Genomic DNA, 19,904 nt, shown 5'->3' on the forward strand with positions numbered 1-19,904 from the left:
TGCATTGTTGCCTCACACCGACGGCCACACGAGCTATCCTGGCCTGGTGTGGGAATTGTCCTCTCCTCTGTCCAGTACCCCACCTTATCAACCCTGTTGCCGCACGGGCAGAGCTGCTACCTTCTAGACCTGCTTCCTTGGCTCTCCTTTCCCAACTGAGTGTGTCCCTATTTGAACCCCAAGGCCGGCCCAAAGTCATCAGCGTGGCTGGCAGTCATCAGGCAATCAAGGGAGACGTTCAAGAACACAACATTATTAAACACACTCAGACAGTAATACACCCGACACAAAACAAGATTACTCAACAGTTAAATAATAAGGCCATTATGCAACACAACAAAAAAAAAGAAAGAAAAGCACACTTGACCCCCGTCACAATATCACTTACTATTACTGTGTTAACTTATTATTCATGTCATGTGTGAGTGGATAGGACCCGAATGGAAACAAGGCCGCAAGGTCTTTCTTCAGTGAAATCCTTTTTTGGACAAAAATGCATGACTGTACTTTGTGCTGTTTGCATTTATGTTGCCTAATAAAGTATTCAATCAATCAATCAATGTCTGCCTTCCTGCCTGTCCAATTGTCCATGAGTAGCTGTCTGCCTGCCTGTCCAATTCTCCATGAGTAGCTGTCTGTCTGCCTGTCTATGAGTAGCTGTCTGACTGCCTGCCTGTCCAATTCTCCATGAGTAGCTGTCTGTCTGTCTGCCTGTCTATGAGTAGCTGTCTGCCTGCCTGCCAGCCAGCAAGTTGGTTAACAGAAAATAAATTGTTATGGCTGAGTAAAATAAAATACAATAAACACAATTTGCCTAAAAATAGATTACCCAGCTATGACCTTTTTCATGAAAAAAAATGAGTAGTGATATGGCTGACTGAGTAAAATAAAACAATCTACCTGAAAATAGATAGCTATAAGTGAAGAGCAATTTCCGCAATTACCATTTCCGCAATTTCCGCAATTTCCATTTCCGCAATTTCCTCAATTTCCATTTCCGCAATTTCCGCAATTTCCATTTCCACCATTTCCGCAATTTCCGCAATTACCATTTCCGCAATTTCCGCAATTTCCATTTCCGCATTTCCGCAATTTCCATTTCCACCATTGCCGCAATTTCCGCAATTACAATTTCCGCAATTTCCATTTCCAACTATTAATGGCAGCTGGGTTTCATCATTCAAATAAAATAGAATTCTGTCCGTTTAATTAGCTATAAAATTATGTCAGGGAATAGGGATACACAGTATGTCTTTCATTTGCATTGCATCTCCCCCCCCCCCCCCCCCAAGCTTTTATTTCCGTTCGAGTAATAGTACAACTCTAATAGTATTACTTATAATAATGTAATTAAAGATAACTTCATTCAGATTTATTTATTTTTATTTCATTTTCCAGATTATTTTTTCTTCTTTTTTTTAGATTTTCATTGGTGGGCCAGTCATAATGGTCCCGCGGGCCACACCTGAGGTTGAGTATCACTGGTGTAGGGAAATAATCGCACATGAGCATCATTTAAACAACATTCTTTATTTCAAATGTAATCAAAATGACAGTAGTTACATAAAGTACAGACAGCTATGGTACTGTGTGATTCTCATCGTGTCCTAAGGAGTGTCATGATAAGGTCAGAGCGAAACTAGGTCACAGTTAAAAGAAAGTTAAATTCTTCTCACCTCATATTAAACTCGCAAAGTGAAACCATGTATCAGGATCAATCATTGTTTATTTCAATGTGTAAATCAGAGAAAATGGAACAGCACATCACCACAGTAACCCATCTCGACGACAGAAAAACGTTGCTTTTCTTCATCTAGAAAGAAAGTGAAACATGTTGACTGAGCGGAGTAAAGCAATCAATCAAGTCCAGTGAAGCAATTCACTTTTCGTTACATGCCTCTTGCTTTCTGATATTTCTTTCACACTCAAACTGTCTAGGCTTTGTAGATAGGCCTATGCTATCACAAATGGATCCAACAGTTTCTCCTCGCCTGTTTTTGACAGTTGCGTCATGAAAAAAAGAAAAAATATATATATTAGCAGTTTCAAGTGGCAGTGTACACCCAGCAGTTACTGTTGGTCTATGTGCTTGCAAAGAACAGTTTGTCATAGGAAAAAAATATATGACAATGTAGAAAAAAATAAAAATAAAACTATATGCATGAAAAGTCAAACGCATTGCTGCCATGCAGAGGATCCGGAAGTCTAGCTTGTGTTCTGCGGTAGTCGGGTCAGTGATCCGAACCTCAGAAAAACGAGGCATTGTCAATGGCCATGAACAACACGGCAGCGATCTTACCCTTATGTCCCCAAAATATGATGTAGGAGCATACTCTTACCATGTGAATATGGTCAATCCGGGTGGCGTTGGGTGTACCTTTCTAATCTAGCCGATGAGTCATCAATCCTCCACAATTAAACAAATGTCTTTCTGGGTTGACTGTTTGTAGTGTGTTTGTCTGACATTGGGGTCAACGATATGGACACTTCTACATTCTGGACTGTGGTACAGTAGAACTGTAGAGTTGGGATAAACACTGTGTACAGGGGGTCAGCTCATCTGAGAAGGTCGGGGTACATACAGTAGTTTACAGATAACGCAGATGGTGACATTAGTCTTTGGTCTCAATACAAGGTCAAACAAAAATGATTAATGGTGAATCTGAATGATGTAAAACTGAATTGTTTTAATATTGCACTTTTGACTTTCTAGCAGTGGCGTGCACAGACATTTAGAGAGGCAGGTGCTCAAGTGAAAAAAGGGCACTTCGTGCAGTGCGTGGAACCGGCCGGTTGCCTTAATAGTGTGAGATTTATAGATTGTGGGGCCTAAATAATATAAAGCTTTTAATCAACAATTGATCAATGTCACCATGGTCCACACTGTACAGTGTACACTGTACAAAAAAGGGCACATTGCCAAAAGGGCAGGGAGCACCCCCTATTGTCTATATGTGCACGCTACTGCTTTCTAGTGTCACATTTTTCACAAATGTCTTCTTAAATCGTTTTCAGAGACTGCATGGAAATAATATTAACAACCGAAATTTGATTTGACTTAATCAATTCAAAAGCCTGATTAGAAACAGCAATGACTGCAATTCTGCAAACATATTCACATTGACTTAAGTAGAGGGTGAAAAACGCAGCTCATAAAAAATAAAAATAAGTTTCCAATATCATACAGGTACGGTATGCTTTGTACAGTATATCATCAGTTACCTAAATCTGCAAATGTTTTGGCCTGAAGGGTCCTTTATATACATCATTAAAACAGTGTTAAAACGGCATTGAATGAGCCAATAATAACCATACTGCCTGCACTGCTGCAGGTCAAATTATTAAAATAAGAAACCACACTGTTTATCCTAAAGGAAAGTCAAGGAAATCTCCTTCCAAGGAAAACTGTGGCCTACATCGGTGGTTCTCAACCTTTTCAGGCCACGACCCCCACAATAATCAGATTATTTTATTGAACTGGGGACCTCCCCACCCTGACAAGCACTTGGAATTATAGCTGTTGAGGCATTCAATTTAGTTTGACTCGGTTCCACCGATGAATAGTGGAAAACAGCAGATCTACAAGCAAGCTGATTAGCTATTTTCAAAAAAATTGCCTCTTGACAATTTGGCCAATGTTTTACCAGTTTTTATAGTATCATTTGTTGATTACTTTTGATGGTCTTTTTCTTTTCTTTAGTTATCAAGGTCTTAAATGTCACTGTCATCTGGGGTCTGGGGATCACCCCAAAAACATGTGGGGACCCCCCTGCTGGTTCTGACACAGTGACATAGGTTGAGAACCATGGGCCTACACAAGCTGTGTCTAACAAGTGAGAATTAAGTACACAGAGCCAGCTCAAACATCATACCCTGCAAGCAGGTAGGATTTCCAATCATTAAAGTACACACACACGCACACGCACATGTACAGTATGTACACACATGCATGTACACATGCACATTGTGCGCACACACAAAAAAGAAAAATCACCAACTCATATTAGTGCACACATTCAATCAAGCATACACACTCACAAGCGCCTGTCTTGTAATTTTGCATTAGTACCACATGTTGAAAGAAAAAAACTGCATGGAAAAAATAACTTGTGCAAACTCTAGTCAAGGGCAAAATGGCACGGCAACGTAAAAAACGGCATCAATAGCACAAGCAACCAGTCAAATGACCAATCCAACAAATAGAAGATTAGAAGAATGTAGAATGTACCCATCACCCCATCCAAGGAATAGCAATATATTCCTAATAAAAATAAAACATTCCGATTCATTGTCAGATGGAAGGGGAAAAAAACATCAAGGAAACCAACCTAAAGTCATCATGAACTTCATGAATAAACGTTGCTGTTGCATGTCTTGCAGGACTTTCATATCACACAAGGCCCTGGTGCAGACACTGCAGTGTCAGAAAGCCTTGACTCATACTTAGTTGCTCGCTAGACTTGCACTGAAAACAGCCAATGTAGAAGCTCAGAACGCGCCGTGAAATGACGCGAGTTTGTTAGAGCCGATTCATACTCCTATTGCTGTAGTGCCGAAATGATTTCGGCTCGTCAGAAATGTTCAGTAGCACCGAAGAGACGACTTTAGGACTGTACCCGCCCCACCGAACCTCGAATGACGTCACATTGTAGGCTCTACAGAGCCGAACCGACTTTTATTCGGCTCTAAAATAGGAGTATGCGCCTTAGTTTTGCAGTGCCAGACAACTAGTTCACAATTTCCGAATGCTATATAGAGTCTGGAAACACACCTCCCGAAATCCATGAAAATATATCCTAAACTAGAAAAGGTGCCCCTCGGGGGACACAGGTCTCCACCAGGCCAGGTCAGGTTGTGGCCTCCTGGTGGCGCTATAATAGGCCAATGTGAAAAGGGTGCCATTTCTTCTTACGCCTTTGATGGCAATTGGATGATTTGACTAGTATGAAAGTGTGTGAAAGATTTCACGTAAATTGCAGGCTGCGTTCATGATTTGAGGCTTTTTGTTAAAAATGGGCCAATCCTGCAAACTTTGAAAGCCGATGGACAGACGGACGGACGGTGCAAAACATACTCTCCCCATGCCTTCGGCTGGTGGAGACAAATATCTTTACACTTTATTTATGGTAAGCTGCAAGCTATATAATTATGCTTAGAGGTTTTTATGCTCCAGACCATATGACCGAAAGCATTTGAAAATTGTGGGATGAGCAACGAAGCAATGAGCTTGTAGATGTGCAATTTACAGTGCGAGACAGCGCTCACCGAGTATAAACCTGGCATAAATGATACAGACCCCCCCCCCCCCCCTAAAAAAAGGCAAACCATGAGTTAAACCTGATGGATATATAAAGGCCTATATAACCCCACCAATGATGAAGGTGAAATCTCTGTTCACATACTTTGTTATTATTTCAGAAAATATATATTGTATAATTCATCCTGCTGTCACCTCAAGTACACCAGTATAAGTCTACTAGTCACGTTTGTACAACCACTCCATATATAGCAACATGGGGGGAGGAGGGGGGGTAGTCTTACATAATCTTGGGTTAGTTAACCGGCTTTGGCGACCCCAATGCTATTTTCTTCCTCTGTCCCATGACGAGTCAGTAACTCAGCCAACAAGAACTCTCTTAGAAGAACCTGGGCAATGATCTGAAACAGAGATCCTGTTTTTCCTTTTTTCTTTGTTATGGCACAGGACAGCAGCTCCTCCGGCATCGACCTCCCCGTCCCGTTCCCCCTCGGATACGATCCCCAGATGGGATCGTATCAGATCTCAGGCCGGTCCTGGTACAAGTCTCACGTCTACAAGTCACTGAAGGACACAACCAGAGGTCAACTCTGACAACATCCACATCTCATTTTTCTCAGTTTTACCCCACTGCCAGTGGGGTCCTGGGGTCGGGGAGTGGCGCGAGCCTCCCCTGACAGCCCTGGAGGTTCGGCGGCCGAAGCGAAAATACTTTTAAAGTGTTGGGAGCCCAGCAGGTCTGGGGCTCTCTCCTCTCTTCCCCCAGCGGGAGAGTGTCTCTCGAGCCCAGGAGGTCCTGGGAGGTCAGTCAGTTTTCCGGCGAGAGGAGGAGATCATGTCGGAGGAGGTGGGTGGCTATGACGGGGTGGGGCGGGGTTGCGGGTGGGTGTCAGGGAGGGGGACGTCGAGGCCCCCTCCTCTCTCAGCACTGCTCGGACTCGATGAAGCCCTCTTTCTCCTGGCCCACCGGCTCCACCTCCGCGTAGGCCGGGTGGCCCGACCCCCGACGGAACTTCATGGCGGGCCACTTGCTGGGACGCCTCTGGAATGGAGGGAGAGCAGACGTCATTATAGGCATGGGATGAGGACATGGTCAAAGGCCTGAAGGTCATCTTTGCCTCTCTAAAGCCCTAACAACACCAAAGGGTCGCCATGCAACTCCTTGGGTCCAAATGGTTGCGAGGCGTTGCATGGTGACCCTTTGGTGTTTTTTGGGGCCATTGAATTCCATGCGTTGAATCACTTGGGACAACTTGGGACGATGTGCGTCAACGTGCAACGGGACATATCACACCGCTGGGACAACGCTAAAACCGTCTCGACCCTTTGGTGTGGTTAGGGCTTAAGGCTAAGCAAAATTAGCAGTATATTGGAGGCACTGCATGGAAAGATTGTGCTTCATTGGCCTCCTGGTGGAACTATAATAGGCCAATGTGAAAAGGGTGCCATTTCTTCTTACGCCTTGGATGGCAATTGGATGATTTGAGGCATTTTGTTCCAAAAATGTGTTTTGCAGAAATCCACCTGTTGGTGGTGCTATAACAGGCCAATGTGAAAAGGCTGGGATATATTCCTCAGCCTAGAAGGAAAGTCTGTGAAAGACTTCACATAAATTGTACAGTGCGTTCATGATTTGAGGCTTTTTGTTCAAAACAGGGAAATCCTGCAAACTTTGAAAGCCAATGTTAGCCAATTAGGATGGAATATGAAATATCGGACAGATCCGGCTTGAACACATGACTATAGAGATAGTGTGTAGCGATTTGCAGGATTTTTGGACAGAATCTGGAGGAGTGATTTTCAAAAGGCGGCCTCCTGGTGGCGCTATAACAGGCCGTTCTGGAAAATTTGGGGCAGAGGTTCATCGTTGGCATCCAGGGAGTGTGTGTGCAAAATTTGGCATAGATGGGGTTAAAAACGGGCACCCTCAGTAAAACTACAGTAATACTGCACTCAAGTACAGCACTTAAGTAAATGTACTTATGTTACTGTCCAGTGTCCACCGCTGCATACTCACCTCGATGAGGAAGAGGCTGGCGGCGGAGGTGGGGTGATGGTAGATGTAGACGGTGAGCAGGACGCCGGCCACCATGATGAGCATCACCAGCAGGATGCCCAGGATGAGGCCAGTGTGCAGAGGGTGTGACGCAGCGGCCCCTGTGGTCCTCTCTGCAGCGCTGTCCGCTGGCATGGCTGAGAGAGAGAGAGCACAAGCATAGATATAAAAAAATAGATGACTCATTGGCCGCTGCAGTTCGTTGGAGCGATGCGTGTTGAAGGAGAGGCGGAAGAATTTACACTGGGAGAGGAAGTACGCCGGAAGTGTGGAAGGCACGTGACGTTACGTCACGCTGCCACTCAAGTGATTACTGGCCAATCACAGCGCATCTTTTCCGAGACTTACAGACCCAAACATGCGCTCTGTGACGCACGCTCACGCTCGGAATCTCGGGAATGTTTTGCCCTCCCTTGAGCACATACGCTCCAGAGCCGGAAAGGGCGTCTACGTTTATGTCTAGGCCTGGTGTCGTAAAAACCAACCAACAAAACGAAAAAGAAAACTATATACTGTATATATATATAGACTAAATACACACACACATACACAAATTGACTTATTTTCTATCAAATACCTATCCTAAGCCAACAATTTGATGGGGTCTCAAAGAGTCTCCATTGAGTCTCCGAGAGATGTCAGTGACAGAAAGTATTCTAACGGCTATAAATACCCACATTAATCTGCCTATACATTTCAATTTTGTAAATGCACGCGCACACACACACACACACACACACACACACACACACACACACACACACACACACACACACACACACACACACACGATAACAATACAATCATTATTAGTTATTACACGTTCTTTATTGCAATTCCTCTAATGGCCACTAGAGGACAGTCATTGTTGTCTTTTTACTCTGGACATCAGAATCAAAGTTTGGCAACATTGTCATTGCACTGGAATCAGAAAAGGGCACCGTTTGGTTCTAATATTAATAATTTCCATGTTCAATGTAAGCAATCCTCGATGAGTAATGTATGATTGAAACTAGTCAAGCTTGGGTCCATTTTGAATAGAAACAAATAAGCTCTAAATGACAAACAGATGGACATCGTTGCTGCAGGAGAGTTAACATTTCAGGAGTCAGGTTTTGAGCTGGCTCTTTAACAGATGGAGGGAGGTGTCTTATCTTCTATCATGCAATTTTAAGTATAGTATGTGGGCTGTTTATCAATTCAAGTCCTCACTACCTCCCCTCCAGCAAAAGATAATCCCAAATCAAGGTTAGCAGTGAATGGTCTTGACAGGAGAAGGAGAAAAACGGATATATGAGTGCTGCTGATACAGCGTTCACTGTGCTATCAGAGCCCACAGCTTTGGTCACTGCGGTCCGGACCGATAAGGCTGTGTGATGACTGCATAATAGCCTTACGGAGAGCCTTGGAACGAATCCCGTTATCGTTAGCACCTTGTTTGTTTTGGGGTCATAGAAATGTTATGCGATCTGGACAGGCTTATTCGGTATTCGTTTACCCACAATATTCCACAGGGCATCGAGCAGTCTTCTTCCCATACTACGGCAACACAACTTTCTTGCCACACAATTGCCCCCCAACAATATGTCACGTGGAAGAAAAACACATGTATAAAACCAGTTGTTACAGGGGGGGGGGGGCACCAAATTGTTGTGTGATTGGCACTTCTTTTTACACTAACAAACCACTTGCATCACTATTCTGAGGGGAACATTAGGCAAAAATAGCAGATCTACAAGCTCACAACACATCACGCTGCAAGGCGTTGTGAGCTTGTAGATCTGCTATTTTCGCAGTACAGAGCTAAATGTCAAGATTACTAAATATTGGGAGTTTAAGTGGTTGAAGGTCTGAAAACACGCATTTAACATTAATCCAACATATTGATAGAAAATATAATTCAAATAATCATCATGTAGCACTGTAACGTGCATAACTGATGAAGTGAAAACAAACAGGACTCTGGCCTCATAGCTGCTCTCCAACAGATTTACAACGCATTCAACAGCAGCTGCCGATCCATTTATTATCCTCCTATGCCCCACCCCCAATGAACACTCCCCACAAACAATCCTCCTCACAAGCTTTAATTAGCAGCTGTATACTGGCTGCCACTGCACCCACCACAACTAGTCAACCAGCCTCTCTCCCCTGGCTCTCTGCTGTATTGATTTCCGGCACACAGAATAACAAGGGTGGTTCAGAGTGCTAATCACACCTGTCCACAGTCGCGTGTGCAAATCTTGTTGATGTCTGGTCTGTCTCTACATCATATTAGCCATTATCTGATTTCAGAAACTGTAGAGGCAGAAACAGCACATAATTGATGAGTTGTTGCACTTCCGTGTATGTGTATGTTTGAAGTGGAACTCCCCATTAGAATGAGATAATTTGAGGGTGAATCTTGTTCATAATCATTGCCAACCACAAAGTTATTAAAGTGAAAGTACACTTGAGGACAAATATCATATTATGACATGCACAGGCTCTATTTACCTTGGCTGAGGTGGCGATAAAAAAAAGACTACCATCAGCCCTAGGGAATATGTGGCAGCCGACCAATCAGTTCGAGTGACTTTGTTGCTGTTCGTGTTGAGATTACAATTTTAACCCAAGTAACCAAAGTCCCATTAATACAGAAGTGGATAATTAGTAACGAGTATGCATTGTATTAAATATATATAATCTAAACCAACCATATTATGTTGACATAACTAGTAGTGTGCTGTTTCATCCTGTAGGTGTCACCGATGATACTAATTAAGGCTCTGTTCTATTTAGTGTAGTATTAGCTCAGTGATACCATCCCAATATTAAGAACCACCAAGTCTTTCCGGGGCGGCACAGTCACTGCTCAGCCTGGTTTTCCGTCCCACCCAGAGGTCTGCGTGAGGACGGCGAGCCCCACCCAGAGGTTTGCGTGAGGACGGCGAGCCCCACCCAGAGGTCTGCGTGAGGACGGTGAGCGTGTTTCAAGGCGAGCATTCCGGTTACCTTCATGTCAACATGGCTGCCGTTAAAAAGGCTTACTGAATTCGTCTTATGACAATGTAAAATAACAAGAATATAAATGTTAGTAAATAATAGAAGTGTGTGTGTGTGTGTGTGTGTGTGTGTGTGTGTGTGTGTGTGTGTGTGTGTGTGTGTGTGTGTGTGTGTGTGTGTAGTCAAATGAGATAATAAAACAAAAGATAGAAATATAAAAACTAATAATAATTTGGGATGCACGATTAATCGGTAGCATAATCGGGATGGTCCATATTGGCCATAAAAATGCCATCTCGGTATTGGATCGGTCTCAAAATAACACATATTATTATTATAGAATTATAAAATGCCATCTCGGTATCGGAACGGTTTCAAAATAACACAGATTATTTAATCAGAATTTTAGAATGGAAGCACTCGTTATCAGTAAAGCAACCTCCTGCTAACTCCTGCATTATGTCCACATTCAAAACAGGTGGTACGCATGGGCCGTTTAGTGATAGTCAACGAGTGCTTCTAAACTCCAGCACTTAGAAAAGAATCAAGATATTTCTTGACAGGAAGTAGCTCATAAAATGTCTACAGTGGATTCTTATGAAACAAACACTGAAAGAGGATAATTCAAGCTTTCCCTGCAATGTTGGTGATTTTGACGGTGTTTAATATAATTAGAGAGGATTTTTCTGTTTGGATGAATGGGCTGTCTATGGGAAGTGTCACCTAGGTATCACCTTGCTGGCAAGATGGCTGCGGTCTGAATATGAAGAATAGGGCCTATAGGCTTGTTTCCATTGTGGTCCTCTGTATAATATCAGAATCGGTCAGAATCGGTATCGGCATATTTGACCCTACAAATAATCGGAGATCAGATATTGGTCATAATTTCATAATAGTGCAGCCCTACTAATAATAAAAAATCTCTCCAATCTCATTGATGCATAGAGTTACAGAGGCAACAGTAGAGATCCACCAGAAGGGGGCGCTGTAGCTGTAGTTGTCACTGCTTCTGTTGAACGTTCAGCAGCTTCAGGATGGCGTCTGCAGGAAGCCTGCGTCTGACCAGTTCCTCTTTAAGCGTTGGCAGCACTATTGCCCTGATGTCTTCTTTGGTCAAAGGAGTCTTTGAGGAGATTCGCACTCTCAGGGCGCTGGTGCCACGAGACCCAGGGGTGTAGCTAATTGAGATATCTGCTGTGGGCAGTGAGATTGTGACTGTTTCGGGTGGAGATGTCACAGTCATAGTTGGTTTAGCACTAGTACTACTAGCAGGTGGTGGTGGGGTTGTAATAGGTGGTGGTGTTGTAGTTAAAGTATCAGGAGGTTCCATGGGTGTAGTTGCAGGTGGTGTGGTGGTTGTAGGTTCGTTTGAGACACTGACAATGACACAGCGAAGCTCCGACTGATATGTGGACGGACTGTTGGTCTGAGCAACAAAGCAGACAGGGTGATGTTCTCCATCCTCTGCCTGTGATGGTGTCCATCTCAGGATGAACTGTCCCTGTGCTGGTCCAGTCAGCTCCATGTTGTGAGGTCCACTGAACAGCAGCTCAGAGACCGTGGAGAGTGTCGTCTCTGTGGTGATGGTGATTTCCAGTGTGTGACCAACAGGGGTGTAGAGCTGTGCTCTGTTATCCGGGGTGGGAGGCAGGAACCTGGGTAGATACTGTCCCTCTGTACAGCTGGCTACTGCTCCATCCACTTTGATAACAAACTGTAGAGGTATATAGCTGAGATGGTCTCTGGTAGTGTGAATGGGCTGAGATCCATCAATGAGTGTGACGGTGATATCCTGGTTGGGATAGTCCTCCATAAACAAATCAATAACGTAGTTATCCTCATTACTGCTGTTGGTGGCAGCAAATGACACAGTGCAATCGGTTGACGTGTTGATAAAAGAAGGAAGAGTAGAAGCATACAAATTCACGCATCCAACCCGGTCTCCATCTGGGTCAAACGCTAACAGGTTGAGGTTTCTCCCACAGTTAGAAGGAACTCGTAGTGAAGGTATGATGGTGGTCTGAGGAGACCTGTTGGATTTCCCAGTGTCTGATCTGGTCCCGAGGTACACAAGCGTATACGCATCCCAGCTCACAGCGTTGTTATTGTTATTTATCCAGTTACCACCAGATAACTCCATATCCAAGTCAGTGTTGATAGGAACCAGTCGAGTCATGATTCCCTCTCGTTGACACCACTCTGAGGTGTTATACACCGTGTTCACCTCCAGGTGGATCTCACTGCCACAGTCTCCACTATAACACTCCCATGTGTCTGAATCTGTGCAGGACGTGAAGGCGTTCTTATAGCACAGAACCACCGTCATAGTTCCATTTTCGTATGTGTCCTTTGGGTATTGGGTGATGACAGTTCCATAAAAGTTGTTCTGTTGGGTTCGTCCACGCTGAGCTCCACAGAGGAGCAAGAACACCGCCGCTGTCCAACTCCAACACACACTCATGGTTTACGGAGAGAAAAAACGTTGAATTAATAAACCAGTGGAGCCGGAGGCTCTGGTTACTACCAGCGTTGCGGAAGATATTTCTACCTTTTGTACTGAGAGAATGGAACAACATCTACTCTGCACTGGCAGGTTTTATACACATTACACACACACTCACCCACACCCACACCCACACCCACACACCCACACACACACACACACACACACACACACACACACACACACACACACACACACACACACACACACACCAATGCCATGTTTGTTAAGAATGCTTAAAATATATATGTATATTTAAATTGCAGCTGTAGTCTAATACAGCTGAATATTAAATGTTCAGTTACTGTGTAAAAGGCTGTTTTGTTACACACATTTTGTGTAACAAAACAGCCTTTTACACGGTCTGAAGTAAGTATAATGAACACTTAGCTAGTGCAACGCTCGTGCTGCAACCATACTATTCAGAGCAAGACAGTTGGAAATGATTTGGACATTTTCCCAGGTTCTAATATCAACAATTGAGCATTGCACCGACTTCATCTTTCCTGCTTGCCGTTTGAAAGGCAATTTGTCTGTGTCTTTCCAAGAGGAGTTTGGGGTCCAAGAACCAGTGGTGGAAAGGAACGGAGTACATTTACTCAAAATCTCTGCATAGTTTTCATACAGATATATGATGATCCACTGTATTTGTTGTATAGTTAATTGAAGATGTGTATTAATTGCTGTATTGGCTTATAGACTATGTGATCAATTAATCAAATGAGCTCACCACCTGCTATGGGTCTCATCCTATCAGGTGTGCATTTGTGTGACTTTATTGCCACATATTGGTCAATAAACTTGACTTGAAACGATATCCTACATTTACTTAAATAAAAAATGTCGAGTACTTATTTTCTTTCTCCCACCACTGACACCACTTGGGTCAACTGGAAGCCCAAAACGTGGTGGAAGGCTGTTAGTCTGAGGTGTTAGCAGGTCAGCAGCAGGAGGCAACGCTACGGAGCCGGAGGGATGGAGAGCCAAGGACAAATCAACAGAACCCCTGACTGACAGTTTCATCTGGACTCATCTGCTGAGAGGTGGTGGTGGCGGGGTGTAGCTGGAGGGAGATTTAGCAAGGGGATGGTGAATGGTACATTTAAGCCATTTGGGCAGTGAAGACATGGGGTGTGGATGCATCCAAATAGCATTCACATTGGGTCATAGTGAGCTTTAGAAACATGCCAGCAGCCTCAAGTCATGTGGACTAAAAGTCATGACAACATTCTCACTGCATGAGTGCTAGATTGTGGATGGAAACTGTCCAGTTATGGAAGTACTGATATGTTTTACTTAAGTAAAAGTCACAATGTAGAAATACTCAATTAAAGGTCCTGATTTAAAAATGTACTCGAGTAAAAGTACAAATGTATTGGCATCAATTTCACACGTTTTCAAAATGTATTAAAATCTTTTGAAAATGATCAGATAACAAAACACAGTGAGTAAAACAACAAAAGAACGTCAGAAACTAATGAAAACAACGGCCGGGAGGTCATTCTTGTTTCACCTGGCAGTTAATGATACACATGTTTCACCTGGCAGTTAATGATACGCATGTTTCACCTGGCAGTTAATGATACATGTGTCATTCTTGTTTTGCAATGGCAGATTCGTCTGGTTTCCAGGCTAGGGTGGCTGGACCATTTGCTGTACTCTCTCCACTATCACTATCAATTAAACAAATTTTTACAGATGCCCAGAAATAACTTTAAAGAATAACCATTTCAATAGGCACAAAATAGACAATATTAAAAGGAAATAAATAGCCTCCAATGCATCCATTAGCTTGGTACCCTAACTTGGTACCCTAACCCTAACCCAATACCCAAGGAGATTAAGCCAAGACTAATGGAACGTCAACCAGCAAATATGTGGATCGATTCATAATTCAGTCTCCTCTCGGTAATTGCCCAAGCATATTCTGCTGTAGCTGGAATGCCCCAAGGGAATAGAGAATACGATGAGACCAATTGACAGGAGACCGAGACCAAAGCAATGTCAAAGGAAGATGTAGCATATCAAGTACCGGTTCCCTTACTGTACCTGTACTCTGAAACCTATTTCCCCACACTGATGTATTGTTATACATGCATTTTACAGTGTGTGTTACATTCACACACCATGCAAGGCACCAACCTGCTCCCCGGTCCGGGAGCAGTTAAGAACATCTCAAACATGAAAACTCTGTAATAAGAGAGCTAATCCGTATACATGAGCACATGTTTCAGCACAGCAGTCACAGTAACTGCTACGGTTCAACTGTACATCAGAGCAGCGAGGATGCCTACCTCCGTTGTCTTTGAGATGCAGCGCAATCTTGGTGTCGTCTGTGAAGAAAAGAGAGAAATACAGAGAGAGAGAGAGAGAGAGAGAGAGAGAGTTAAAATAAAGAAAGATTGTCAAAGCAAAATATTTTTTCTCTTTAATATTTTGTTTGGCTGCCGAAACACAGAGCTTGCCAAAATCAGCAACTCCCCAATGAGGGAGTAAAATATTCAATATTTTCACCGCAAGCTTTTCTCATTAATGGATTATCTTTCAAAGTGAACTGTACATGGTTGATTAAAAATGTATGTTCAGAGTATAATGGTAGAGCATGCATTATTCAACAATGTAAAAGATCAGTCTGGGGTTAACTGTAACTACGTATATGAAATATGTAAATGTATGACCCACTTCTCCTAGAGTAGTGATAGAAGTATTTAAACACACCATACAATATTCACACATTATGCAAATTTGCCACACGCAAAACCAGGAATATAATTAGCGGTAGAGCTACTGTAATTGCATGTACAGGTTCATAGTATTTGACAAAGTAATAGATAATTTCATTATTTTACTCTTACAACCACTGATGCGTTTTTCAGCCGAAAAGCTTGCGGATCTGCTACTTTGGATACTTTCGTTTCGTGCTAGTGTGATCAAATAGGGCACTAAGTTACAAAATGAACACCTTCTTATGAAGATAAGAGGGTTTCGGCAACGATATATGCTGACAGATATGAGACAGGCAGAGTGTGAGCTCTAGAGATGATGTCATTGGGTGGATCCTCTGAGACACTTGCAAGCAGACAGGGAGGAGTTTCCATGTCGGATTATCTCACATCCCAGCAATTTGCCTCCCTACTGCCTCGACACAATAATAATAACAATAATAAAAGGTTGAGGTCTTTCACCTTGTGGTATTGCCCATATGGTTTGTTCAAACATTTTATTTGCCGGATGGGAACCGCAAGGTTGCCAGTTCGAACCCAGGCTCCCCCAGAGTTAGTGTCGAAGTGTCCTTGAGCAAGACACTGAACCCCTAATTGCTCCTGATGTGCTGGTTGGTGCCTTGCATGGTTTCCACCGACATCAGTGTATGATTGTGTGTGTGAATGGGTGAATGTAATGCACAATCTATGTAAAGGGCCTTGGATAAAGGGACTATATAAATGCACCATTTACCAATAAAATGATCCTTCACGTACACGTGTCAGCCAGCTACACATACTCTCATCCCACTCTGCACTGTGTCACACACATGAACAAATATACATAGGCTACATGCAGTGGTGGAAACACTGACAAATTTGTCATTGCAAAAAAACTAGAAGAAGGAAGAAAAATAATTCCCTCGTGCAGTGATATTTGTTTGGCCAAGCCAAGCTAGTGGAAAAAGTACTCACATTTCTTACCCAAGTAAAAGTATCAATAGTGCAATGTAGAAATAGTCTAGAATTCAAAATGTACAACTTTAGTTTTTTTCAACCAAGGTTCATGTTTTAGGTTGTTATTAGATAAAGTAAAATATGGGGGCATTCAAACATGGTCCTAAATATGTATTTTTTTTATTATTTACTATAGTCCTACTAGACCCCAAGAAATTATATCTGGCCATAAAAGATCACGGGATCTATTGAGTCTACGACACACAGTATGGCATCCCCCCTAGTACCTCTACCTTCACATTCAGTAGATCTTGTAGATACAGTGTGATCTTTTGTGGCCAGATGTAATTTCCTGGGGTCAAGTAGGACTATAGTAAATATTAATAAAGAAATTGCCGTCAATAAAGTAACTAGTAGCTAAAGTTGCCAATTAATGGTAGTGGAGTAAAAGTACAATATTGGCCTCTGAGGTGTAGTGGTGTAAAAGTACAGCAAATTGGAAATACTCCAGTGAAGTAAAGATACCTCAAAATTGTACTAAAGTACAGTACTTGAGTAAATGTACTTAGTTCCTTTACATCCACTGCACACAATGCACACACAAACAAACACACAGTCTTCTTCTCTGAGGCCACTCTGGTGAGTGGCCTCACCAGAGCAGCATACAGTTCATGGACTGACCTATATTTGGAGGGCCGGTATGTTTTTACTGCACAGCTGGTCAACTTTCACAACATCCGTCCTTTCCACAGCACCCGTAACCCGCATGCCAATGGGCTTGTAGTACAGGCTATTTGAACTCCATACTCTCTCTACAAGATAATACCAGTAATACGGGTGCCCTAGTATGAAACTGAAATCAAGCTAACTGCCTTTTCTGAACTCTGAAGTCTATAGACCTGACATAAAGCCTGATAAAGAATACTATTGCTAGTACTAGTGCAATGGTTCACAGACTGGGGGTCGGGACCCAAAAATGATTTCCGTGGTCTCATAGACGCATTGAGAGCTTGTAGATCGGCTATTTTCGCTGTGCAACATGCTTTCATTGAAGACATGCTGGCTTCTAGGGAATCCAAATTACTTAAATCAGTCATGCCGTGCCGACTGAGAACCTTAATCCATGCTCATATGAAGACAAATTAGCCGTTTATTGCAATTAATTGATCCAAAGCTATTAACAGGGAAATGGGGGAATGGACTGAATCCAATCAATATAGGCAATTCCACACTCGAGGCTGAGAGATAGACAAAAAAACAAACTACAGAGCACACCATAGCCATTTGCTATGGTATACCATAGCCACTTGCACCAACAAAAAAGTTAATTATAATTATGATAAATACAATTATAAGAAAGTCCAGAATTTGCATCAGATAACTTTGAGATTATGTATGGTTCAAGATAGCCTCCCACTGTGCTGTTAATAATTCACTGCACTACAGTCTGTGGAACATAACCAGCATTATTTCCTGATTATATTTAATTGTGGTGTCCTATGGGAAGGCACTCCGATTGCAAACGCCGGTTTTGTACCATCAAAGTCGTGTCACCCTACCTTGTCAGAATACCTGCGTTGGTATCCCACACATCACTGTGCGTTGTGACAGTGAGACATCGTTATGTGAACAACCTGTTATATTGACAGGATGCTGTATAAAAAACAACGTAGTGTGAGAGATTCATTGTAAAAAGATCTTTTTGACAGGCCAGGGCTGTCACCATTGCATTGTTTAAGTGGACGATTTAATTGCCATACATTCTTTTGCGATTAACGACTTAATTGTGTTTTACTTTTTGGCATTGATGTGAATACAAATGTATTCAAATCAGTTTGGCCTTTAGGCTTTGTAAACAAAGATCGCACAGCGCCGATATGACAAATAGAAAAATAATATACAAAGAAACTACTGACATATTTAATAATGTTAGTCTTCTTGCCTATGAAAATAATGACCATGCCTCATAATACTTTCATTATGTGGCTCATCTGTAATCACTAAAACAAAAATGTAACTCAACTATGACTATTTACTGCAGGAATGTTCTCAGTCCCCCAAGGAAGGAAACATCTAATTTTTAATTGAAGGGAGTGAATACAGCCACAGGTAATAAGGAGAAACAGTCCCCCGTCCCTTAAGTACCTATATCTGTTTTAAATCTAACCATTTTTACTGAATTCCATAAATAATTCCAAAGTCACTTTTAATTTGCAAAGACAGAGGCCAGGACTCCACCTATCAAAGATTCAAAAAATGCAGCTCTTACTCAAACAAATACAAACATTATAATTCTAGAGTTAAACTCTATAATGTCCTGGAGGGTAACTTCAAAAAGAGACTATAATTGGGAAACTTATTTGCCGACGAAGCATGTCTGAAGACTGAGTACTCTGCTACCTAATAATCCATCATTAGAAAAATGCGAGTCTGTTTTCTAAAAGGGGATTCGTAAATCAAAGACTGATTGCAAGCTAACGGAGCTGAACAAGATGAACATGAGTCTGTGTAGATGCATTTGTTTTAGACCGGAGGGATCTTTTTTGCTCAAGGAAGAGAAAGATCATTCTAGACATTCTTCTTGCGAGTACAGAGAGGGAGAGGAAAGCATGATGTGAACACTGTGAAAGAGATACACAGCAATCCCAATCTGAGGCTCAGTTCCAGCAAAATGCACTTCATTATAGCTTTCAGTCAGAACTACACGCAGTGTAGTGTGGATCCGGGCTCCAACAACATGGCATTTTATGTGGCTTTGTTCCAGAATGGCAGTGGTGTAAAGTAACTAAGTAGATTTACTTAAGTAGTACTGTACTTTAGTACAGTATAGTACAATTTTGAAGTATTTGTACTTTACTTGAGTATTTCTAATTTCCAATACTTTTACTTACACTTAATTTCATATATATTTGAACACCTTAGTTACTAGTTACTTTGTAGATTATTATTATTACAAAACATACATTAACCACTTAGACCTATATACATTCCGGCCATTTGAAAATAGCAGATCTACAAGCTTGCAATGCGTCACAATGCAACAGATTGTGAACTTGTACAGTAGATCTGCTATTTACAAAAGATTTTGTGCACATTTTGAAGTTGTGAAATGGCTTTCTGCAATATGACTACTTTTACTTTTAGTACTTGAGTACATTTTTAATACGGGGCTTCTACTTAGTACATCTACATTACAGTATTGAAACTTTTACTTATGTAAAACATTTGAGCACTTTATCCACCACTGCAGAATGGTGGGGCTGGCAACTATCGATTATATTCTTAGTCATTTAATAAATCATTGCTATTGAATACCCTTGTACGTGTGTGCTGGTTTTACAAATATTGAACGAATGAAAAGTATTAAAAAGCGCTTCTGACTAAACCTCCTGACTCCACTGAATTCTCAAACTAATTTAGTTTTTTCCCCATCTGACTTTATCA

General features: G+C 42.2%; 1 protein-coding gene across 1 annotated transcript in view; it reads right to left on the reverse strand.

Annotated features, from left to right (window-relative positions):
• Positions 1-1,538: 1,538 nt before the first annotated feature.
• plxdc2b (plexin domain containing 2b) overlaps positions 1,539-19,904 on the reverse strand; it is a 119,813-nt gene continuing 101,447 nt past the window's right edge. The window contains exons 12-14 of the mRNA XM_080794126.1: positions 15,096-15,134; positions 7,275-7,450; positions 1,539-6,299 (exon numbers count right to left, since the gene is read on the reverse strand). Of these exons, the coding sequence (XP_080650252.1) occupies positions 6,180-6,299; positions 7,275-7,450; positions 15,096-15,134 (335 nt within the window). The 3' untranslated portion in view covers positions 1,539-6,179. The remainder of the gene's footprint in view (positions 6,300-7,274; positions 7,451-15,095; positions 15,135-19,904) is intronic.

Source organism: Protomyctophum bolini (assembly GCF_963924005.1).
Source record: "Protomyctophum bolini genome assembly, chromosome: 21".
NCBI classification, from domain to species: Eukaryota; Metazoa; Chordata; class Actinopteri; order Myctophiformes; family Myctophidae; genus Protomyctophum; species Protomyctophum bolini.